Source organism: Panthera pardus, unplaced genomic scaffold, assembly GCF_024362965.1.
Source record: "Panthera pardus isolate Hobbes unplaced genomic scaffold, ASM2436296v1 HiC_scaffold_6, whole genome shotgun sequence".
NCBI classification, from domain to species: Eukaryota; Metazoa; Chordata; class Mammalia; order Carnivora; family Felidae; genus Panthera; species Panthera pardus.
Window position 1 is genome coordinate 1,131,130 of NW_026526991.1, and position 24,425 is coordinate 1,155,554.

At 53.8% G+C, this 24,425-nt stretch overlaps 1 protein-coding gene across 1 annotated transcript; it reads left to right on the forward strand.

Annotated features, from left to right (window-relative positions):
• The first annotated feature begins 2,302 nt into the window (after positions 1-2,302).
• On the forward strand, positions 2,303-23,761 carry LOC109265241 (DNA dC->dU-editing enzyme APOBEC-3F). The gene is made up of 12 exons (XM_053894750.1): positions 2,303-2,412; positions 3,704-3,857; positions 6,174-6,453; positions 6,682-6,793; positions 13,101-13,254; positions 14,892-15,171; positions 15,402-15,513; positions 20,487-20,630; positions 21,339-21,648; positions 22,341-22,608; positions 22,840-22,955; positions 23,493-23,761. Exons 1-12 carry the CDS (start codon positions 2,387-2,389, stop codon positions 23,538-23,540), a joined length of 2,004 nt encoding a protein of 667 aa, XP_053750725.1. The 5' UTR covers positions 2,303-2,386; the 3' UTR covers positions 23,541-23,761.
• The last annotated feature ends 664 nt before the right edge of the window (positions 23,762-24,425 follow it).

Below are 24,425 nucleotides of genomic sequence, written 5' to 3' on the forward strand. Positions count from 1 at the left end.
CTCTGTCTCTCTCTGTCCCAAAAATAAATAAAAAACGTTGAAAAAAAAAATTTAAAAAGTACAAGATTCATTGAAAACATAAAAAGAAGAACTATATAAATTGAAGCATGTACCATGTTCATGGATAGAGACCTTCGGTGCCACAAAGATGTCTATGCTTCCCAAAATTAACCTGCACGTTGATAGCAGGATTTGTCATGGAACCTGAAAATTTGTCCATAAATTCATGTTGATCTATAAAGAGCCAGTACAATTTCAAACAATTTGAGGTTTGTTCATGTGTCCCGTTTCTTTTTTAATTTACTCAGGTTAAATTCACATAACACAAAAAGAGGCTGGACAGGTGGGCACAACACTGAACTTGTCACTGGATTTCCTGTTTCTTTGCTCCATGGACTCTGGCTGTTCAGCGGGACCCTGCCCACCACAAGAGCCCTTAACTGAGCCAACCCTCAGAGCTGAACCTGACCTGGAGCCTGGGTCACGCAACCGGTGACAAGGGACAGGGATCGAGGGGTTCACCGGCGGTAGATCAAAACAGACACTCTGGCCCTTCCTTGTTTCTTGAAACCAGGAGCCCTCTATATCATCCCTGCCCCTCTTGCCCGTCCTTCCAGAGACCTGCCTTTCAGTTCCACTTTCCCTGACTCACACAGGCACCAGTGTTCCTGAGAAGGGCCTGGGGCTCTCTGAGGGAGCACTTGAAACGCTGGGAACCAGAGATTGGTTGGAAATGCAGAGAGACACTCAGGGTGAGAGTGGGGAGAGGGCCATGAGCGGCCAAATTCTTCATGGGGTCCTCAGAGAGCTGCATGTTGATTTCACCTCCGTTCACTTGGGCAGAGCAAAGGTGAGACAGCGCCCAAGGGGAACTACCTCCATGATGGCATGGAAATGCCACCTGTCAAGACTGGGCCTTGTGATAAAGGGTAAAGAAGCACCCAAGGGAACTTGCCCAGCCAAAGAGCTCAGGTGGGTGAGGTAGAAGGAGGGACCCACTGCCTATCGCTCCTTTGTCACTATTGCCCCCAGGGCACAGTGTGAGGACTCCCCACAGCCTCCACCTGAGACACCAGCATCCACTATGAACCTACTTCCCAGCCAATACACCTTTGCTTCTTTTATTCCCACCAGGAAATCTCCATCCTGCTAAGGGCAGCAATGGCCCAGCTACCATCACTAACATTCTGGGCCTCCCGTGAGGAAGTGGTGAGCACGAACTCGATCCTCCAACCTCCAGAAAGGCAGCACCAGGGCCTAGAGACTCAGCTCTGAGTGTAAGGCATAACTCACCCCTCATGTAGCAGTGTGATGACACATCAGCCATCCTGTCCCTGAGTCATCGAAAGGAATCCTGTCAGTCACAACTGTCCTGGGTTGAAAGACTGTATCCTCCAGATTCATATGTTGAAGCCCTAAACTCCTGTGGGATGGTGTTAAAAGTAGGATCTTTGGGGTGATTCGGTTTAGATGTTATCATGAGGGTGGGGCCCGTGAGGGGATTAGTGTCCTTCTTCTTTTCTTTTTTTTAAATGTTTATTTATTTGAGAGAGAGAGAGAGACAGAGCAGAGCGTGAGCAGGGGAGGGGCAGAGAGAGAGGGAGACACAGAATCCCAGGCAGGCTCCAGGCTCCGAGCTGTCAGCACAGAGTCCGACGCGGGGCTCGAACTCACAACAATGAGATCATGACCTGAGCCAAAGTCCGATGCTTAACTGACAGAGCCACCCAGGCGCCCCAGGTGTCCTTCTAAGAAGAGAAGAGAAACCTAAGCTGTCCCTCCTTCTCCCTCTCCCTCCCTCCCTCTCTCTCTCCCTCTCCACCTGTCTCTGCCCTCAATCTGCCACATGAAGGCTGAGGGGATTTATGCAGAGGACCAACCACAGAATTAGGAACCCAAAGCCCATCTGTGCCTTTACTACTGTGGAGTCAAGAGAGAACACAGGAGTTCTGACATAAAGTACACACCACATCCTTACCTCCATTCTTTCAACAGGCTTGTGGAGAGCAACACCTGGGCCCAGATGTGGGGACATGGGAACGCAGAGGTGACTCAGAGAGGGCTCACCCTGAGTCCTCAGAGAGCCCGCCCCTCCCCAGGAGCCGGCTTCTGTCTTGCACTCTCCACCCAATCTGTTCCAACCCCCTCCGGTGTCCTCCTTCCTCTTTCCCTTTGCAATAACTCTGCCCAATGGGGCTGGTCTCCTTCTGAGGGAGGCTGTGCCCAGGGGAGAGGCTTCAGAGGAAAGGCGAGTCTGACCCGAGGCAGTGCAACCACCTGAGGGCTCCCCTGAGAACAAAGCAGGAAGGAGGTGGGGCTTCTGAAGAGGCAGCCTGGGAGGTCACTGTCACACTGGGGCTTTCCCAAACCAAGGCTGGAGAGAGGAATGGAGCCCTGGCGCCCCAGCCCAAGGTACCCCTGCTCTCTGCTCGCTCTGTCCTGCTGGGCCCCCTTCTGCAGCCCCTCCTTCTGGCGGCCCTGTAGCGCCAAACTCTGGGAACCAGAGATTGGTTGGAAATGCAGGTCTCTGTCCTTGGCCTCCTCCTCCCCGGGATCCCCCTTCCCTTCTCTCCTTCTCTGGGCTCCTTCTCTGCAGGACCCACTCCCAACTGGATCCTCACCCTGTTCCCGGGATGCTCCCGTGATTGCTTCTGAACGCACCCCTCCCGCCTCCCCCACCCAGCCCTGTGCCCCCCCAGGCCAGTCTCTTGGTCTGAAAGTCTGTTGGGCATGTCTGGCCCTGCCTGTGCCGGGTGATGCCCACTTTCAGAGGCTTCCGGAAGTTCCTGTGCTCTGTTAAACGCTTTGAATCTAACCACAGGGTGGTCAAAGCAGTTGGTGGATTTCCTTTCAAGCACTTGAATCGATTTTCTCTCATATTTATGATGTGGTTTGAAGTGTAGGGGTTCGGGACCCCCCAAGGAAGAATTCTTAAAACATCTCTGGTGCAAAAAAAAAAAAGGTGGTTTTATTAAAGCACGGGGACAGGACTCGTGGGCAGGAAGAGCTGCACTTGGGTTGCTAAGAGTGAATGATAAGGGAGTTAGGGACAACGTAAGACTCTAAGGCATTTTGGAAACAAGGTTTTCAGGATCTTGAGGGGCTAGCTGCTGTTAGGACAAGGTCATTTATTACTGTTCAGTAAAAACAAAGTCAGGAGGGGTGCCTGGGTGGTTCAGTCGGTTAAGCATCCGACTTCGGCTCAGGTCATGATCTGGTAGTTCTTGGGTTCCAGCCCCACATCGGGCTCTGTGCTGGCGGCTCGGAGCCTGGAGCCTGCTTCAGATTCTGTGTCTCCTGCTCTCTCTGCCCCTCTCCCACTCACATTCCGTCTCTCAAAAATAATTAAATTTTAAAAATTAAAAAAAAAAGAATTGAACTGAAGTCTTCACAGAGCTGTTCTTTTGGGATAGAGAAGTTTCTCTTTCTCTTTGTTATTTTTCTAATGGGTTGGGGGTAGGGCGGGCAGGAAAACATGAGTGCGTGTGCTACTGGAAGGAGCAGGGCCCAGGGGGCCCTAGAGGTGGGGTCCCTGTCCCTACTGTCCCTGGAGGCACGTCCCCCTTCCAGCCTGGAAAAGCAGCAGCACTGCGTAGGGCCCAGGAGGGCTGGAGGGAGCCACCGTGCCCAGGGCAGGCCACCCACCAGGGACAACTCCAGAGGGCACTTTCTGCATTTTCTGTTTTCTCTCCTTTACCCCCAGAAACCCAATGGACAGGATAGATCCTAAGACCTTCCATTTCCAGTTTCCAAACCTGCGCTACGCTTCTGGGCGGAAACTCTGTTATCTCTGCTTCCAAGTGGAGAGAGACTACTTCTATTATAATGACAGCGACTGGGGAGTTTTTCGGAACAAGGTACGCACCCCCCCCCCTCCCCGGACCCTATCAGGCAGGAGCAGAGTCAGGGGGCAGTGAGGAGAAGAATGTTATAAGTAAGATGCCAGATGGGGGTTCTTAGTGGTGGATGCTCCTTCCCACGACGTTGTCCTAAGTCATGGACCCAATGAGCTCCCTGCTTGACCCTCTGGGAACCTGATACAGGATGGCATTTGACCCATCCGATGAGCCTCGTTCAGAGAGTCTGCTGGCATTCCGGCCATCTTCAAATCTTGTCCTGGACCTTGGCCTCTGGCAGTCTTGGATGAAAGAGCATCTTTCGAAAGTCAGGGCCTGTTGGACACCATTGCCTTCTCTGCCCTGGTAATGGCTCCGTTGGTAGAGCCGTCCCCTGGCCACACGGCTGACTCCTCCGTTCCCAGGCCCTCTGATCTCTCAGAGGACAGCCCACACCCCTCGTCCTGCCTACCCCTGGCCTGCTCCCAGCCACAGCCTAGATGTCCCTGGAAGGAGGTCATGGCACCAGTGACCAGCATCAGCAGTTGCTACAGCCAAGCCACCACCCTGCAGCCCTGTCCCCTAACCACTGCCACTCCTGAGACAGGTCCCACCATACCCCTGCCCTCTCCCCTCCCCTGATACTGCAGACTTTGCAGAGCCTGTTTCCAGGAGAGAACCATGATGGGCTGGGTCGGGGGTATGCTTCAGCAGTACTAACAGGTGAAAGGTCGTTTCACCGGTTCTAGTACCCGGTGTTCAAAGAGCTGAAGGCAATTTATGAAATTAGTATTGATAATGTATTAGGCAATATATCTAAGAGATTCTTTCAAATTGTAATGAATATAAAAGTTCTTCATGAGGTCATTTACTTTCTTCTTTTTTACTATGTTGTTGGAACGGGATGTGTATTTACCCTTGCTCCCCCCCCCCCCCTCAGTTCACACCAGCCAGGTAAAGTGGTCTGAAGATGTGTGTGGCTAGTGGTTCCCCTGTTGGGCAGCATGGCTGCCGAGGTGCCATCACCCAGGAAGCCAGCCTAGACCCCAAAGGACATGGTTCAGGGCAGGATGGATGGATGGATGGATGGTTGGATGGATGGAAGGATGGATGGTTGGATAGTTGGATGGATGGATGGGTGGATGGATGGTTGGATGTATGGATGGTTGGATGGATGGATGGATGGATGGATGACTAGATGGATGGATGGAAGGATGGATGGATAGATGGTTGGTTCAATGGATGGATGGATGGTTGGATGGATGGATGGATGGATGGATGGATGGATAGATGGTTGGTTGAATGAATGGATGGATGGTTGGATGGTTGGATGGATGGATGGATAGATCGATGGTTGGATGGTTGGTTGAATGGATGGATGGAAGGATGGATGGTTGGATGGTTGGATGGATCGATGGATTGATGGTTGGTTGGTTGGATGGTTGGATGGATGGATGGATGGATGGATGGTTGGATGGTTGGATGGATCGATGGATGGATGGATGGATGGTTGGATGGTTGGATGGTTGGATGGATGGATGGATGGTTGGATGATTGGATGGTTGGATGGATGGATGGATGGATGGATGGTTGGATGGTTGGATGGATCGATGGATGGATGGATGGATGGTTGGATGGTTGGATGGTTGGATGGATGGATGGATGGTTGGATGATTGGATGGTTGGATGGATGGATGGATGGATGGTTGGATGATTGGATGGATGGACGGAGGGATGGATGGACAGATAGTTAGACTGATGGACAAATGGATGGATGGACGGTTGGACAGATGGACAGATGGTTAGATGGTTGGATGGATGGACAGATGGTTGGATTGTTGGATGGATGGTTGGATGGATAGCTGGATGGCTGGGCGGTTGGATGGACAGATGGACGGATGGACGGATGGACAGATGGACGGATGGATGGATGGATGTTTGGACTGATGGACGGATGGTTGGATGGTTGGATGGATGGATGGATGCATGGTTGGATGGACAGATGGACAGATGGATGGATGGATGGATGGATGGATGGATGGTTGCATGGATGGTTGGATGGTTGGATGGATGGATTGATGGATGGATGGTTGGATGGATGGATAGATGGATGGAAGGAGAATAGATGTTAGAATTGATGCATGGTGGATAACTATGGGAAGGAATGACTCAGTAAAAAAAGACAGGGCAGGGAGAGATGGAAAGGAGTGATAAATCAATGAACGACATACCCCTGAGGCTCCTGCCCCTTTACCCTTCCTTCCACGGCACCCAGTCCTGCCACACTGTCTGCTCTGTCAGCCAAGAGTGTCCCCTTCTCTTCTCTACTTCTCCCAGGTCCATCCCCGGGCTCCATGCCATGCAGAACAGAGCTTCCTCTTTTGGTTCCGTGACCAGTATCCATGCCGTGATGAATATTACAATGTCACCTGGTTCTTATCCTGGAGCCCCTGCCCCACCTGTGCAGAGGAGGTGGTCGAGTTCCTGGAGGAGTACAGGAACTTGACGCTGAGCATCTTCACCTCCCGCCTCTACTACTTCTGGCACCCAAATTACCAGCAGGGGCTTCGCAAGCTATGGGACGCAGGGGTCCAGCTGGACATCATGTCCTGTGATGGTGAGAGCAGAGGGGAGCTGGGGACCCAGACTGTGGGAGAGAGTAGTACCGAGACAGGGGTGGGGGAGGATCTAGAATGTCCCCAGGGCGAGTGAGTGGGAGGAAACTGAGGCAAGACTGGTGGCACTTGGCAGGGAAGAGACTAGGCCCTGAGGAGGGGGGCACAAAGGGTCAGAGGGCAAGACCTCCCAGGGCCCACATGACTGCTCTCTTCCCTCTTTATCTCAGAGTTTGAATACTGTTGGGACAACTTTGTGTACCACAAGGGAAAGCGCTTCCAGAGATGGAATCTGTTAAAAGATTATGGTTTCCTGGCTGCAGAGCTTCAGGAAATCCTTAGGTAAGTGCATGCTCAGCCTCCTGTGCCGCTGCTGTTCTTTGAGTCTCCCACCACCGCACCTCCCTCCCCAGTGCCTCAGGTCTCCACCCCCTCTGCCCCACCCCTGCTTCCTCCTGCGCATCCTCCCTCCTCCCTCAAGGCCTCCTTCTCCCCCATGAGGGAGCCCCCAGCCTGGTTCCTCCCATCTCACCACATTCACCTTCTTGTTAATAAACTGAATGCAAACGAGCTTGAGTATGTCTAGCTGTGAAAATTGGAAGATGTGAGTAACATCCTTACCGGGGATGTGACTTATCAGAGAACCAGGGTCCTTGAGGACAGTGACCGCATTCCTCTGCTAGGGCTTCCAGAACAAAACCCCACAGACTGAGGGACCTCACGGCAGGTGTTTGTTTCCTCACAGCGTGGACACTGGAAGCCCGAGATCAAGGTGTCCCTGGGTCAGGCTCCTCCTAGGGCCTCTCTCCTTGGCCAGCAGAGGGCCACCTTCTTGCTCCGCCCTCCCATGGTCTGTCCTCTGTGCTCACTGTGGGGAGCCCCTGGTGCCCCTCTGTGTGTCCCAGTTTCCCCTTCTCATAACAACATCAGGCAGATTGGATCAGGCCCATCCTAAGGGCCTCCTTTTAACAACCATCTCTTTAAAGCCTGTGCCTCAAATGTAGTCACATTCTGAGGCACCAGGGGTTGGGACTTTAGCACTTGGATTTGGGGGACACACGGTTCAGCCTCTTGGAGCTAAGAGGGTGGGAAAAAGCAGGATCCTTGTTCTGTGTACCTGTCTCCTGGGTTCTGCCTGACCTGCCACCTCCCCGCCCCGTCTCACCTGCTTCCATTCCAGCCCTTGCTGCCCTGGACCCCCCACCGCCTGTCACCGGGTCACCGCCACACTCATCCTGGCTCCCTTGTCCCTTCTCCCCTTTCCCACATGGCTGCCAGAGGGAAAGTTCTGGACAGGTTGCAGCCTGGGGATGAGGACAGAGAGTGAGCAAGAAATTAGTTATTAAGTAAACTTTTAAATAAGTGTGTTTTATTTTTTTTAACATAGGATTGGGAATGGGAGGACTTTTCCATAAAGCAGAATAAAAAGTGGTAGGTGGCCGAGAGTCAAGCTGGGGACACAGGGAAACAAGCAGAAGCATTCGAGACAATAAAGCAGAAACAGAAACAGAAACAGAAACAGAGGGAACACCTGGTCCTTCGACCGCCGAGCTGACTACCGCGTGAACTTTGGAAAGTCAGTGGCGGCGCCCCACGGGGTGGCCTGGACCAGGGCACGGTGAAAAGGAGAAGAGATCAGCCTGAGATGCTGGGATTCTGGGCAGACAAAAGCCAGGAAGGAAGAGCAGAAGGGCAGGTGTGCGGTTGGTCACATCCAGAAAATCACTGTGGAGAGCGTCTTGGGTCCCACACGGACCCGTTGTTTCTTCCTCTGACCTTGGCCCATTAGGTGTGCATAGCGGTGGCCCCCGACACCTGTCTCTTCACTCCCCTCCCCGTCTGCACTGCTGCCTGGGGCGGAGGGCACGGTGCAGAAGAGTTCTGGCTGTTCAGTCAGTCTGTCCCGCTGCTCTCCCTGTCCACGCGTCCTCCAAGCTGGGAGGCACCGAGGGGGACACCCGGGGACCACACGCCTCTCCCCTGTCCCGGTCATGCAAACGGGCCCCCGTGGCCAGCTCACAATATCTGCTCCCTCTGGAGAAAACAACAAGGCAGGAGGCCCATCTTAGAGATCCGCAGGGGCCTCCGGGAGGTCTCCTCCAAGAGTCACTGTCGTGCTCTGGCACACCCCTCTTCTCTGCCCATCTCCGAGGGCTAGCGGGGGTTCTCCAGGCCAGAGCTGCAGGAGTGCTGTCACGAGGGAAAGGCGAGAAGGGCTTTGAGCCTTGCTGCCCACCCTTAGTGCTTCTCGGGCCAGAGGCCGCGTAGCTGTCAACTTGAGCCACACCTGAGTGTGCACATCCGATCACTCTCTTGGAAGGGCCCGGCTCATTCTGGAATCTTCCATTGGCTGGAAACTCTGGACACTGAAACAGATGGGAGGGGATGCCATTCCCTCCAACTCTTGCCCACGCTCTTGTTACCCTCCCCCGTTGGGGCCATCCCAGGGCCGGTGGGCAGAATGAGGTGGTGTGGGGGCACCAGCCGGAAGAAGCTCTTTGGGGACTTGCATGCGCGTGCGGTCTGGCCTGGGGTGACAGGTGTCTGCTCCAAGGCCTCCTCTTCCTGTCTAGGAGTCAACTTTCCCGGTTGCTCTTTGTTTCTCCATCTGGGGTCCTGGTGGACACGTGACGAGGCAAGCACACAGCTCGCAGGATGCCCGCTTCAAGCCCAGATCCTGATCCCTGACCTGGGAGGCCTTGTAGAGGCAGCAAGGGCCCTCCCCTTGTGCCCCCACCCACTCCTATCCATGGAATAATGAGGAAGCAGGAGGAGCCAGGCCAGGCCCCCTGGAAGGCATTCCAGCTCGGCCATTGCTTTGCTGAGTGGCTCCAGAGAGTACCTTAGCCTCTCTGTGCTGGGACCTCATCTAAGATGGGAGGGCAGTGATCGGCCCGTCCCAAAGCTCTTGGGGGCTGTGGTAGAGGATGTGCTCAACACACCTGCCTTCTCCTGGAATGCGGATGAAGATCTGCAGGGCTGAGCCCTGGCCCTCCCTTTCCAGACACCCAGCGTCCTGCTGGGGGCCTGAATGGCTCCTAAGGGTCACACAGTGGTGGACAGGAGAGGGCTCATCCCACTCAGAGAGCCCGCCCCTCCCCAGCCACCGGCTTCTGTCCTGCTCTCCCCAGCCAGTGTCTGTCCCAACCCCCTCTGGCAAAGTACTTTCTCTTTCCCTTTTCCATAACCTGGGTCCTGCTGCCCAATGGGGCCCATCTCCTTCTGAGGGAGGCTGTGCCCAGGGCGGGGGGAAGGCCTTGGGAGAGGTGGCTCTGAGCCTGAGGAAGTGCAACCATCTGAGGGCCCTCCCACCCTTGGGGCAAAAGCAGGAAGGAGGTGGGGCTTCTGAAGAGGCAGCCTGGGAGGTCACTGTCACACTGGGGCTTTCCCAAACCAAGGCTGGAGAGAGGAATGGAGCCCTGGCGCCCCAGCCCAAGGTACCCCTGCTCTCTGCTCGCTCTGTCCTGCTGGGCCCCCTTCTGCAGCCCCTCCTTCTGGCGGCCCTGCAGTGTTTGCCTCTGTCCTTGGCCTCCTCCTCCCCGCGGTCCCCCTTCCCTTCTCTCCCTCTCTGGGCTCCTTCTCTGCAGGACCCACTCCCAACTGGATCCTCACCCTGTTCCCGGGATGCTCCCGTGATTGCTTCTGAACGCACCCCTCCCGCCTCCCCCACCACCCAGCCCTGTGCCCCCCCCCCCCAGCCTCTGGGTCTGAAAGTCTGTTGGGCATGTCTGGCCCTGCCTGTGCCGGGTGATGCCCACTTTCAGAGGCTTCCGGAAGTTCCTGTGCTCTGTTAAACGCTTTGAATCTAACCACAGGGTGGTCAAAGCAGTTGGTGGATTTCCTTTCAAGCACTTGAATCGATTTTCTCTCATATTTATGATGTGGTTTGAAGTGTAGGGGTTTGGAGTCGATGGCCGAGAAAACTCTTGAGACGTCTTGGGTGCAAAAACAGTGGTTTTATTATTTTTTTAATTTGTTTTCAGTAAAAAAAATTTTTTTAAATGTTTATTTATTTTTTGAGAGACAGAGACAGAAAGTGAACGGGGGAGGAGCAGAGAGTGAGCCACAGAATCTGAAGCAGGCTCCAGGCTCTGAGCTGTTAACACAGAGCCTTATGCAGGGCTCGAACCCATGGGCTGCGAGATCATAACCTGAGCCGAAGTCGGATGCTTAACTGAGTGAGCGATCCAGGTGCCCCCAAAAAGGTGGTTTTATTAAAGCATGGGGACAGGACTCATGGGCAGGAAGAGCCACACTGGGGTTCTGAAGAGTGAATGATTATATACATACAGGTTGGGAGGGGGTTAGGGACAGCATAAGTCTCTAAGTTATTTTGGAAACAAGGTTTCCAGGACTTTGAGGGTCTAGCTGCTGTTAGGACAAGGTCATTTATTACTGTTCAGTAAAACTCAGTCATGAGACCCTTCACATGTATATCGGTCGGCCATATGTCTGGAGGATGATTGCCAACATACGTCTTGGGGGGTAGAGATAAAGGAGGTTCCCCAAGGAATTTGTATATGTTAAAGTAGACTTAGCAGGTCCTAGGGGTTGGGATAATGTTTAGCTAAGATTCCCTTTGGCCTTTAGCAAAGTGTCATCATCGAGGCAGCTGAGCTCCTAGAGGAAGGTCACTCTGCCTGTGCGAAGGACTTCTAAATGGGCCATGGGCAGTAGGAAATTGAAATTTTTTCTTCTGCCTTTGTTTCCCACATCATTTACAATACAATAAGCACAGTGTGAGGATAGCTCTCAGAGGCAAGAAGAGAAGTCATCTATTGCAAAGCTCTCTCCACCACAGACAAGTACAGTAAAACCTTGGTTTGTGAGCATAATTTGTTCCAGGAACGTGCTTGTAATCCAAAGCACTTGTATGGCAAAGCGAATTTCCCCATAAGAAATGATGGAAACTCAGGGCGCCTAGGTGGCTCAGTCGGTTGAGCGTCCAACTTTGGCTCAGGTCATGATCTCGCAGTTTGTGGGTTCGGGCCCTGCGTCGGGCTCTGTGCTGATGGCTCAGAGCCTGGAGCCTGCTTTGGATTCTGTGTCTCACTCTCTCTCTGCCCCTCCCCTGCTCACGCTCTGTCTCTCTCTGTCTCAAAAATAAATAAACCATTTTAAAAATTTTGTTTAAAAAAGAAATGATGGAAACTCAGATGATTCATTCCACAACCCCAAATATTCATATAAAAATGATTACAAAGCTGTAATAGAATACAAAATAATAAGGAGAATACAAAAGAAAAAGAAAAAGAAACAAATTAACCTGCACTTACCTTTGAAAAGCTTCGTGGCTGGAGCGAGGGAGACAAGAAAGAGGAGGGTTATTGGTAGAACAACTTTCACTATTACTAATGGATGTTGACTATAGTACAGTATTAATAAACTCTTGTCATAGACTGTATTTAATGCAACTGGCGATAAGGCAGCAGAGGAAAGGGTCTATATCCGCAGGCAGCCTCACCTGGAATGAAGCAAAGCATTCCTAAGCTTACTCTTGTCTGGAAAAGCAAAGGACTGTCCATAGGAACTTTGAAGAGACAAAAAACACATTAGTGCCAGTTGTGGGCACCTTCCAACGTTCTGAAAAATCACCGATTTCTGCCAAACACACCTGCCTGAGACCGAGCATCCGAGCATGGGAGATGATCACCCACCATCCTGCAGCCAGAGAGAGAGAGACAGAGACAGAGACAGAGACAGAGAGACAGAGAGAAGAACCATTGGCTCAGTTGTGATCATGTGACCTTTGGCATCGCGAACTACTCATATTGAAAGACATCACTCCTTTATCAAGTTAAACTTGATGAAAAATGTTTGCTCGTCTCGCAGAACACTTGCAGAACAGGTTACTCGCCATCCAAGGTTTTAGTGTAAATGCAGACTGTTCTCAACCTTACCCACAACCTAGGGGAGAGAGCTTCATGCTTCACGTTTGTAACTACCACCGGCATGCATCCGGAAGGAAGATGCCTTGGCTGGAAGGAATGTGCCTATTTAAAAGGAAGTAGAAAAAAAGACACATTTAAGACCGCATATGCTGCTGCGGCAGCCATGTAAGGTCCCTGCTGGAAATAACCTGTCTGGACAGGTGCCCCAGCTCCATCACTTACTAGCCGTGGACTTGGCTAGGCTGCTTCACCTGCCAGAGCCCCTGCTCCTGTCCCTCTAAAGTGTGGGTGTGACTCCCCCAGGATCTGGGAAGGAGTCGGTGAGTTCAGATATTTGAGGCACTTAGCACAGTAGCCTGAGCCTCCGAATTTAAGCATTAACCTGATACTTAAAAAGAAAAAACAAACAGGTGGAAAATCAGGAATGAATTGAACTGAGGTCTTCAAAAAGCTGTTCTTTTGGGATAGAGAAGTTTCTCTTTCTCTTTGTTATTTTTCTAATGGGTTGGGGGTAGGGCGGGCAGGAAAACATGAGTGCGTGTGCTACTGGAAGGAGCAGGGCCCAGGGGGCCCTAGAGGTGGGGTCCCTGTCCCTACTGTCCCTGGAGGCACGTCCCCCTTCCAGCCTGGAAAAGCAGCAGCACTGCGTAGGGCCCAGGAGGGCTGGAGGGAGCCACCGTGCCCAGGGCAGGCCACCCACCAGGGACAACTCCAGAGGGCACTTTCTGCATTTTCTGTTTTCTCTCCTTTACCCCCAGAAACCCAATGGACAGGATAGATCCTAAGACCTTCCATTTCCAGTTTCCAAACCTGCGCTACGCTTCTGGGCGGAAACTCTGTTATCTCTGCTTCCAAGTGGAGAGAGACTACTTCTATTATAATGACAGCGACTGGGGAGTTTTTCGGAACAAGGTACGCACCCCCCCCCCCTCCCCGGACCCTATCAGGCAGGAGCAGAGTCAGGGGGCAGTGAGGAGAAGAATGTTATAAGTAAGATGCCAGATGGGGGTTCTTAGTGGTGGGTGCTCCTTCCCACGACGTTGTCCTAAGTCATGGACCCAATGAGCTCCCTGCTTGACCCTCTGGGAACCTGATACAGGATGGCATTTGACCCATCCGATGAGCCTCGTTCAGAGAGTCTGCTGGCATTCCGGCCATCTTCAAATCTTGTCCTGGACCTTGGCCTCTGGCAGTCTTGGATGAAAGAGCATCTTTCGAAAGTCAGGGCCTGTTGGACACCATTGCCTTCTCTGCCCTGGTAATGGCTCCGTTGGTAGAGCCGTCCCCTGGCCACACGGCTGACTCCTCCGTTCCCAGGCCCTCTGATCTCTCAGAGGACAGCCCACACCCCTCGTCCTGCCTACCCCTGGCCTGCTCCCAGCCACAGCCTAGATGTCCCTGGAAGGAGGTCATGGCACCAGTGACCAGCATCAGCAGTTGCTACAGCCAAGCCACCACGCTGCAGCCCTGTCCCCTAACCACTGCCACTCCTGAGACAGGTCCCACCATACCCCTGCCCTCTCCCCTCCCCTGATACTGCAGACTTTGCAGAGCCTGTTTCCAGGAGAGAACCATGATGGGCTGGGTCGGGGGTATGCTTCAGCAGTACTAACAGGTGAAAGGTCGTTTCACCTGTTCTAGTACCCGGTGTTCAAAGAGCTGAAGGCAATTTATGAAATTAGTATTGATAATGTATTAGGCAATATATCTAAGAGATTCTTTCAAATTGCAATGAATATAAAAGTTCTTCATGAGGTCGTTTACATTCTTCTTTTTTACTACGTTGTTGAAATGAGATGTGTATTTACACTTGCCCCCCATCTCAGTTCACACGAGCCACAGGTCAAGTGGTCTGAAGATGTGTGCAGCTAGCGGTTCCCCTGTGGGACAGCATGGCTGTGTGACGCTCTCCAGGTGCCATCACCCAGGGAACCAGCCTAGAGCCAAAAGGGCCTGGCTGAGGGCAGAATGGATGGATGGATGGATGGATGGATGGATGGTTGGATGGATGGATGGTTGGATGGATGGATGGTTGGATGGATGGTTGGATGGATGGATGGATGGATGGTTGGATGGTTGGATGGATGGATGGTTGGATGGTTGGATGGATGGATGGTTGGATGGTTGGATGGATGGATGGATGGGTGTTGGATGGATGGATGGATGGTTGGATGGATGGATGGATGGATGTTTGATGGTTGGATGGATGGATGGTTGGATGGATGGATAGATGGATGGATGGATAGATGGATGGATGGATGGTTGATTGGATGGATGGTTGGATGGATGGATGGTTGGATGGTTGGATCGATGGATAAATGGATGGAAGGAGAATAGATGTTAGAATTGATGCATGGTGGATAACTATGGGAAGGGATGGCTCAAAAAAAAAAGACAGGGCAGGGAGAGATGGAAAGCAGTGATAAATCAATGAACGACATACCCCTGAGGCTCCTGCCCCTTTACTCCTCCTCCCACGGCACCCAGTCCTGCCACTCTGTCTGCTCTGTCAGCCAAGAGTGTTCCCTTCTCTTCTCTACTTCTCCCAGGTCCATCCCTGGGCTCCATGCCATGCAGAACAGTGCTTCCTCTCTTGGTTCCGTGACCAGTATCCGTACCGTGATGAGGATTACAATGTCACCTGGTTCTTATCCTGGAGCCCCTGCCCCACCTGTGCAGAGGAGGTGGTCGAGTTCCTGGAGGAGTACAGGAACTTGACGCTGAGCATCTTCACCTCCCGCCTCTACTACTTCTGGCACCCAAGTTACCAGGAGGGGCTTTGCAAGCTATGGGACGCAGGGGTCCAGCTGGACATCATGTCCTGTGATGGTGAGAGCAGAGGGGAGCTGGGGACCCAGACTGTGGGAGAGAATAGTACTGAGACAGGGGTGGGGGAGGATCTAGAATGTCCCCAGGGCGAGTGAGTGGGAGGAAACTGAGGCAAGACTGGTGGCACTTGGCAGGGAAGAGACTAGGCCCTGAGGAGGGGGGCACAGAAGGGTCAGGAGGAGAAGACCTCCCAGGGCCCACATGACTGCTCTCTTCCCTCTTTATCTCAGAGTTTGAATACTGTTGGGACAACTTTGTGTACCACAAGAGAAAGCGCTTCCAGAGATGGAATCTGTTAAAAGATTATGATTTCCTGGCTGCAAAGCTTCAAGAAATCCTTAGGTGAGGGCGTCCTCAGCCCCCCTGCAGCTGCTGTTCCTTGCGTTTCACACCACCGCACCTCCCTCCCCAGCGCCTCAGGTCCCCGCCCCTCCCCACCCCCACTTCCTCCTGCGCATCCTCCCTCCTCCCTCAAGGCCTCCTTCTCCCCCATGAGGGAGCCCCCAGCCTGGTTCCTCCCATCTCACCACATTCACCTTCTTGTTAATAAACTGAATGCAAACGAGCTTGAGTATGTCTAGCTGTGAAAATTGGAAGATGTGAGTAACATCCTTACCGGGGATGTGACTTATCAGAGAACCAGGGTCCTTGAGGACAGTGACCGCATTCCTCTGCTAGGGCTTCCAGAACAAAACCCCACAGACTGAGGGACCTCACGGCAGGTGTTTGTTTCCTCACAGCGTGGACACTGGAAGCCCGAGATCAAGGTGTCCCTGGGTCAGGCTCCTCCTAGGGCCTCTCTCCTTGGCCAGCAGAGGGCCACCTTCTTGCTCCGCCCTCCCATGGTCTGTCCTCTGTGCTCACTGTGGGGAGCCCCTGGTGCCCCTCTGTGTGTCCCAGTTTCCCCTTCTCATAACAACATCAGGCAGATTGGATCAGGCCCATCCTAAGGGCCTCCTTTTAACAACCATCTCTTTAAAGCCTGTGCCTCAAATGTAGTCACATTCTGAGGCACCAGGGGTTGGGACTTTAGCACTTGGATTTGGGGGACACACGGTTCAGCCTCTTGGAGCTAAGAGGGTGGGAAAAAGCAGGATCCTTGTTCTGTGTACCTGTCTCCTGGGTTCTGCCTGACCTGCCACCTCCCCGCCCCGTCTCACCTGCTTCCATTCCAGCCCTTGCTGCCCTGGACCCCCCACCGCCTGTCACCGGGTCACCGCCACACTCATCCTGGCTCCCTTGTCCCTTCTCCCCTTTCCCACATGGCTGCCAGAGGGAAAGTTCTGGACAGGTTGCAGCCTGGGGATGAGGACAGAGAGTGAGCAAGAAATTAGTTATTAAGTAAACTTTTAAATAAGTGTGTTTTATTTTTTTTAACATAGGATTGGGAATGGGAGGACTTTTCCATAAAGCAGAATAAAAAGTGGTAGGTGGCCAAGAGTCAAGCTGGGGACACAGGGAAACAAGCAGAAGCATTAGAGACAATAAAGCAGAAACAGAAACAGAAACAGAAACAGAGGGAACACCTGGTCCTTCGACCGCCGAGCTGACTACCGCGTGAACTTTGGAAAGTCAGTGGCGGCGCCCCACGGGGTGGCCTGGACCAGGGCACGGTGAAAAGGAGAAGAGATCAGCCTGAGATGCTGGGATTCTGGGCAGACAAAAGCCAGGAAGGAAGAGCAGAAGGGCAGGTGTGCGGTTGGTCACATCCAGAAAATCACTGTGGAGAGCGTCTTGGGTCCCACACGGACCCGTTGTTTCTTCCTCTGACCTTGGCCCATTAGGTGTGCATAGCGGTGGCCCCCGACACCTGTCTCTTCACTCCCCTCCCTGTCTGCACTGCTGCCTGGGGCGGAGGGCACGGTGCAGAAGAGTTCTGGCTGTTCAGTCAGTCTGTCCCGCTGCTCTCCCTGTCCACCCGTCCTCCAAGCTGGGAGGCACCGAGGGGGACACCCGGGGACCACACGCCTCTCCCCTGTCCCGGTCATGCAAACGGGCCCCCGTGGCCAGCTCACAATATCTGCTCCCTCTGGAGAAAAGAACAAGGCAGGAGGCCCATCTTAGAGATCCGCAGGGGCCTCCGGGAGGTCTCCTCCAAGAGTCACTGTCGTGCTCTGGCACACCCCCCTTCTCTGCCCATCTCCGAGGGCTAGCGGGGGTTCTCCAGGCCAGAGCTGCAGGAGTGCTGTCACGAGGGAAAGGCGAGAAGGGCTTTGAGCCTTGCTGCCCACCCTTAGTGCTTCTCGGGCCAGAGGCCGCGTAGCTGTCAACTTGAGCCACACCTGAGTGTGCACATCCGATCACTCTCTTGGAAGGGCCCGGCTCATTCTGGAATCTTCCATTGGCTGGAAACTCTGGACACTGAAACAGATGGGAGGGGATGCCATTCCCTCCAACTCTTGCCCACGCTCTTGTTACCCTCCCCCGTTGGGGCCATCCCAGGGCCAGTGGGCAGAATGAGGTGGTGTGGGGGCACCAGCCGGAAGAAGCTCTTTGGGGACTCGCATGCGCGTGCGGTCTGGTCTGGGGTGACAGGTGTCTGCTCCAAGGCCTCCTCTTCCTGTCTAGGAGTCAACTTTCCCGGTTGCTCTTTGTTTCTCCATCTGGGGTCCTGGTGGACACGTGACGAGGCAAGCACACAGCTCGCAGGATGCCCGCTTCAAGCCCAGATCCCTGATCCCTGACCTGGGAGGCCTTGTAGAGGCAGCAAGGGCCCTCCCCTTGTGCCCCCACCCACTCCTATCCATGGAATAATGAGGAAGCAGGAGGAGCCAGGCCAGGCCCCCTGGAAGGCATTCCAGCTCGGCCATTGCTTTGCTGAGTGGCTCCAGAGAGTACCTTAGCCTCTCTGTGCTGGGACCTCATCTAAGATGGGAGGGCAGTGATCGGCCCGTCCCAAAGCTCTTGGGGGCTGTGGTAGAGGATGTGCTCAACACACCTGCCTTCTCCTGGAATGCGGATGAAGATCTGCAGGGCTGAGCCCTGGCCCTCCCTTTCCAGACACCCAGCGTCCTGCTGGGGGCCTGAATGGCTCCTAAGGGTCACACAGTGGTGGACAGGAGAGGGCTCATCCCACTCAGAGAGCCCGCCCCTCCCCAGCCACCGGCTTCTGTCCTGCTCTCCCCAGCCAGTGTCTGTCCCAACCCCCTCTGGCAAAGTACTTTCTCTTTCCCTTTTCCATAACCTGGGTCCTGCTGCCCAATGGGGCCCATCTCCTTCTGAGGGAGGCTGTGCCCAGGGCGGGGGGAAGGCCTTGGGAGAGGTGGCTCTGAGCCTGAGGAAGTGCAACCATCTGAGGGCCCTCCCACCCTTGGGGCAAAAGCAGGAAGGAGGTGGGGCTTCTGAGGAGGCAGCCTGGGAGGTCACTGTCACACTGGGGCTCTCCTAAAGCAAAGCCGGTGAGAGGAATGGAGCCCTGGTGCCCCAGATAAAGGCAGGACTGCGACAAATCAGCTGAGAAGGGACAGCTGCTCAGGGCCCATCAGGGGCAGGTAAGTCAGGAGCAAAGAAGGGGGGTGGGAGCCCAGAGAAGCAACACCAACCTGGGGCCTTCCATCCCTGCCTGTAAGGCAGGAAGGGGCTGGGTCCACCCTCAGACTAATCTGGGAGGACCCTCACAGATGAGGGGCTTTCCCAAGGCCAAGGGCAGCCTTGTGAGAGAGAACTGGTGCTGGAGAGCCCAAAGCCTAAGGCAGGATGGGACAAGCCTGCCCCCGAGTCTGGCACTCGACGGCAGGAAGCAGGTCCCACTGCTGGCTTTCCTCTCTGCCCTCGTCCTGCCCCAGCCCTCGGTCCTCTCCTTCTCTGACACCTCATCCGCAGGGTCTGCTCCTGCCTCTGGTCTGTGGGCACCGCCAGGGCCGATGTCCCACCACTACCACCCCCCTCCCCGCCTCCAGCAGCCCCTCTGCCTCCCATCCTATGGGGGTGGCCATGGGTCTCTCTAAAGTGCTTTGTTTAGGCTTCGTTACAGACTTTCCATTCAAGGATGATTGAGACAATTGTTGGAGTCAGCTATAAAAGCTTATTCATACATTTTATTCTAAAGACTTGCACAATTTGGCCAAGAATCCTCTCGTGTCTGTAACCACCCTGAGCAAGAGTTCATCTGCCGGATGCTCAGGAAACCAGTGAGACACTGACACTGGGCTTCTGCAGGGAAGAGAGGCTCGCTAAGAGTGTGGCGTCACCCAGGACAACAGGGGGCGCATGTTCCAGAGTCCTGAACTCCCCTAGGGTCTGCAAGCGCTTACGGGCAAAAATTAAGGGTCAGGGGTCCAGGGCCGTGGGTTCTTCTGATTGATCGGGGGTTAGGTAAACGTCAAGACTGATTAGCTTGGCTTTCTGGCACCCACCGGTCTGGTTTCATCCAGATTGCGGTCCAGGTCTGAGGACCATCTCGGCAACGTGCATCAGCGATGCTGTCTTTGTTGGCAGAAGCAGCCCAACGCCTCCTGACCGTGACGACCTTGCAGGCTATTTCACTGTTGTTCCCTGGGTAGCATTCATCATCTTAAGCAAAGCACAGTCTTAAGTTTCCTCTCGGTGTTTGTCCCCGTATCTCTAACCGTGGGCGTCGCGCCTTTCTGCAGACTTCATTCTGTGGATGGTTTCGTTTCTGTTCTGTGGATGCAACACTCATTTGCAAGACAAGAAGATAAACTGTTTCCCATGAACTCGCTACCAGCTGTGAAAAACTAAATTAGTCCTGAAATGTTTCTTACAAGTTGTTTCTCTCATCCCTGAATTTTAGCCGTTCAAGGTCAAGCTTCAACGTTTGTGCTGTTACGATAGTGCACTTGTCCAAAACGTAAAGTGTTTCTGCCTTGAGCGTCTGGGTTTGCCAGGGACTGGGGGAGTTTCCCAGAACGTGGGAACTTCAGTGCTAAAATCAGGAAGCGAAGCCCCGGGCCAGTCAGCTGTCCTAAGTGTGCTATGAATGGGGGTTTTCAACCTAATCCTCATGGTGAGGGCAGCTGGGGTCTCTACCTGAGAGTACCAAGCTTCCGGTGAGGTCGCCGAGGGGTGATCCAAAGCCACGAGGCAGACATGGCTTCTTCAATGACAGTCATCCAAATCCACCTGAAGCTTTACTAATGACCCTAAGAGACATCAGAGATGGGTTTCCATTGATGAAATTGGTGGCTCTGTTCATCAGCAGATCAGAGGACAGAAATGGCTTGGTTGGTGGAATCAGTGGTCTTTCAACGAGTTGGCCGGAAATCTGGGGAAGGCATTTCTGGCCTTGCAAGGAACACGGAACGGACCCCATAGTCTGTGCCCTGAGCAAGGACACCCGCGGCTTGATTCCTGTGTCCAGTTCCAAGTGTCTGTGGTCACCTGAGCCAGACCCCGTGGTCACCCGGGTCGCGTTGCCTTTGGCTGGAGTGTCCAGAAGGAAAGCGGCTGGGGCTCCATCAAGCTCCCCCAATTTCTTCAGACCGTTCGGTGTCTGCTTGGTCAGTAACGCCCACACGCAGTGGGGCCCCGCCAGACGGAGATTCGCGCACCTGTCCCGGGCAGGCAGGCAGGCTCCCAGGTCTGTCCACCTACCTCTATCTGTGCAGAGCCAACAGCATTTATCAAAAAGAATCTGTGCACGTACGCCCACATGAGCCACGTCACTTTGCGATGTAACATTAAACGAAAAAAACAAAAAGCAAGATACGGGACGGAACCGTCTATAGAGTGTAATCACCGCTGGGGGGAGGAAAAGCTGTGTGAGTCCTGTGGCCAAAGTCGCCATCACAGCTCTCCCTCGGTGACAGCAGGTTTTCCTGTTCACCAGCCTCTCTGGGCTTTGTACTGACAAAGCTGTGATGCCCACGCCTAGGCAAAGAGCACAGAGTTAGAATTACCAGTTCACCCCCTCGCACCCCAGAGAGAAGGGATCTGCACCGGACGTGTCAGGGTTGAGATGCCTGTGGGGCCTGAGCAGAGGGGTCTGGGGCACAGGACAAGATGGGTGAGCCAAAGAAGCACACGTGATGCTGGTTCTTGGGGCGGGGTCCCCCACCCAGCTCAAGGCGTCCTGCCTGCTAAGGCCTCCAGGGTGGGTGACGATGGGCGCTCCACCAGACTGGAGGTGGGGCCGTGTGTCGCCGCCGGGGCGGGAGGCGGGGAGGGCGGCGGGCACTCAATTCACCCTCTTCCTTTTCTCTCCCCAGTCCCGGCCAACAAAGAAAAAGAGACTGGCCCTTCCCTCCCCGCCCAGGGGCCCAAGTAGACCCAAGGAGTTGGGCTCAGGAGGTGACAGAGCCTGGGATAAACACCAGAAGACACCCTCTGCACCTTTTGGTTTCCTTCCTCTTGCCCAGACCCACAATGAATCCACTACAAGAAGACATATTCTACCGTCAGTTTGGCAACCAGCACCGGGTCCCAAAGCCCTACTACTACCGGAGGAAAACCTACTTGTGCTACCAGCTGAAGCTGCCCGAAGGCACCCTAATTGACAAAGACTGCCTTCGAAACAAGGTGCCGAGCGGGCTGTCTGGACACAGGGCAGGCTTAGCCGGGTCTCCGTTAGCCCCACTCCCCAGGAACTCTCCACAGTTTTCCTGTCCCCGGGCCTCTGCAGAAGCCGTTCCCTCCAGCAGAATGCTCTCCCTGCCCCTCTTTGAGAATTTAATATTTACTTGTCTTCTGGATCTCAGCTCAGTCGCCGTTTCTGAGAAGCCAAGAGGTCCTCCAAGGACGGAGCGCTCGACCCCACCTGCGAGAACCCCCTCATATCCCTGCCCTCTGCTTTGCTGCCCGCCTTCCCACCTGCCCTGTCCCGCCTCCCTCCCATTCTGACCCACTCCTCGCTCCTCTGGACCCCCCCCCCCCCCGCATTCAAACATCTCCAGATGTCCAAAAGGCGAGGTCTGCAGAGCATTTGAGACCGTGTTGTAGGGGTGTCTGTGGCCGAGGGGGGGGTGCTGCTGGGTCTGATTCAGATCAAGCTGTGGGTGCTTTGGGGGTACTCAATTAATGGGTGAGTAAGAGAAGGAAGGAGGGAAGGAAGGAAGGAAGGAAGGAAGGAAGGAAGGAAGGAAGGAAAGTTCTTTCCCTGTCCCAGGTGAGTTCACAGAGCAGAGCCTGTCATCCCCAATGGCACCCACAGTGTGTGACCTCTGGCCTCTGCCTTGTAACCAACCCTTCTCTCTGTCTGGGACACTCCCTAGAAAAAGCGCCATGCAGAAATATGCTTTATTGACAAGATCAAGTCACTGACGCGGGACACATCCCAGAGATTCGAAATCATCTGCTATATCACATGGAGCCCCTGCCCCTTCTGTGCCGAGGAACTGGTTGCGTTTGTCAAAGACAACCCCCACCTCAGCCTGCGGATCTTTGCCTCCCGCCTGTACGTCCACTGGCGCTGGAAGTATCAGCAGGGGCTGAGACACCTGCACGCATCCGGGATCCCAGTGGCTGTCATGAGCCTCCCAGGTGGGGAGAGGGCACAGCTGTCAGGGGATGGGAGGATGTGGGGTTCCAAGAGGGAAAAGCCACTGATGGGGGTGGGTGGGGAGGCTGGACCGAAGCGGGGTGCCCCAGCTGAGGCCCAAGATGTGATGCCACCCGGAAGGGAAAAGGAAGGAGGAGCCCCTGGCCCTGCAGGCTGCAGGCAGGCTGCTCCCCCGTCCTGGGACCTCACTGCCTTCTCCTCCTCCGTCTCAGAGTTTGAGGACTGCTGGAGGAATTTTGTGGACCACCAGGACAGGTTGTTCCAGCCCTGGCGCAACCTGGACCAATACAGTGAAAGCATAAAACGTAGGCTTGGGAAGATCCTGACGGTGAGAAGCTGTCCCTGCTGCAGGCACCTGGCCTCCCTCCCCCTGGGACTCCCCTTCCCAGCTCACCCCCCCCTTCTCTCTGTCCTTGCTCTCTGTCCTCAGTGCCCCTCCACGCCTTTCTCTTTTCTTGAGACACCCTTCCCCCCAGTAGGGGCTCCCAGGCTCCCACTTCCTTCCTTAGCTCCCTTTTCTCAGGATCTCGGGGCACCTGGGTGGCTCAGTCGGTTAAATGTCCGACTTTTGATTTGGGCTCAGGTCACGATCTCAGTTTGTGAGTTCCAGTCCCGCATCCGGCTCTGCACTGACAGCAAGGATCCTGCTTGAGAGTCTCTCTCTCTGCCCCTTCCCCCCACCCGCCTCCAATATAAAGAAACATTAAACTTTAAAAAAAAAAAAAAGGATCTCATCAGCTTTCCATTTCCCTCGAGGCCTCCCTGGCCTCTTTGACCAGGCTCCTCTGGTCCCCTCTCCCTCTCTTGCCCCCTGCACCGCTTGTTGCCAGTGACACTTTGAACTGTTCTCTTTCTCTCTCAACAGCCCCTGAATGATTTAAGGAATGATTTCAGAAATTTGAAACTTGAATGACCATCAGCCCTCCCCCCACCACCCACCCTGTTCCTGCAGCATCTCAATGCTTCATAAACTGCTGCCTCTTAGGAGCAAGTTGTGACCTCCATGTGCACCCCGGACCTTCCTCCCCGAGTCCAGGAAGCCTTTCTTTTCCCCTTCATTCTTCTGTTTTCTTTTATAAGTGGGTATATATTTTTGTAATTGAAAAAATAAAGATGATTTTCAAGTCTGTAAAACTTGGGTTACTTTCTGAAAGGGGAATCAGGGCTTTCCTTCGTAAAAAAATGAGCTTAAAGGGTTTTCATTTCACGGCACCAAGAAAAAAAAATGTGTTTGGGAATTTGCTCTTGTGGTCTAGAATAGCTGGATCATTTCGTCGCCCGAATATTCTCTGTTCTTTCTCAGTATCTACTACATATCTAAACAAATAGGGTAAAACTGTTGAACGCACACAGTTGCTCATAGACTTGATTGGGGAAGAAAACCACTTGGAACAGTGTTATTCGGTGTTCTGAGCTGAAGAAATAGGCACCGACTCTGGCTGATTAAAGCAGAAAAGAAAGATTTGTTAAAAAAGATGTTGGGTGATTCCTTGAAACTCTAGGAAAGAGGGAGAGCTAGATTTGGAGGCTCCCAAGCCAGGAAGGAGCCCCCACACTGTGCTGCAGAGCCGGTCTAATGAAGGTGGCGTTGCCAATGGCTGCGTGCTCCGCTCACCCCAGCCGTGCCTGAAAGCCGGATGCTGACACAGAACGGCCTGCCTTAGCTGCCTCCACTAGGGACAGCCCCACCCAGGATGGAGAGAAGGAAAGAAGAAACAAGTGACAATAAATAATGAACACAGCAGAAGATGAAAAAAGTAAAATCGAGTGTGTAACACTAAATACGAACAGAATAAAT

Coding starts and splice junctions, on each gene's coding strand:
- LOC109265241 (XM_053894750.1), top strand. CDS start 2,387: ATGGAGCCCTGGCGCCCCAGCCCAAG. Junction 2,413..3,703: donor CCCTGGCGCCCCAGCCCAAG/GTACCCCTGCTC, acceptor CTTTACCCCCAG/AAACCCAATGGACAGGATAG. Junction 3,858..6,173: donor GGGGAGTTTTTCGGAACAAG/GTACGCACCCCC, acceptor TACTTCTCCCAG/GTCCATCCCCGGGCTCCATG.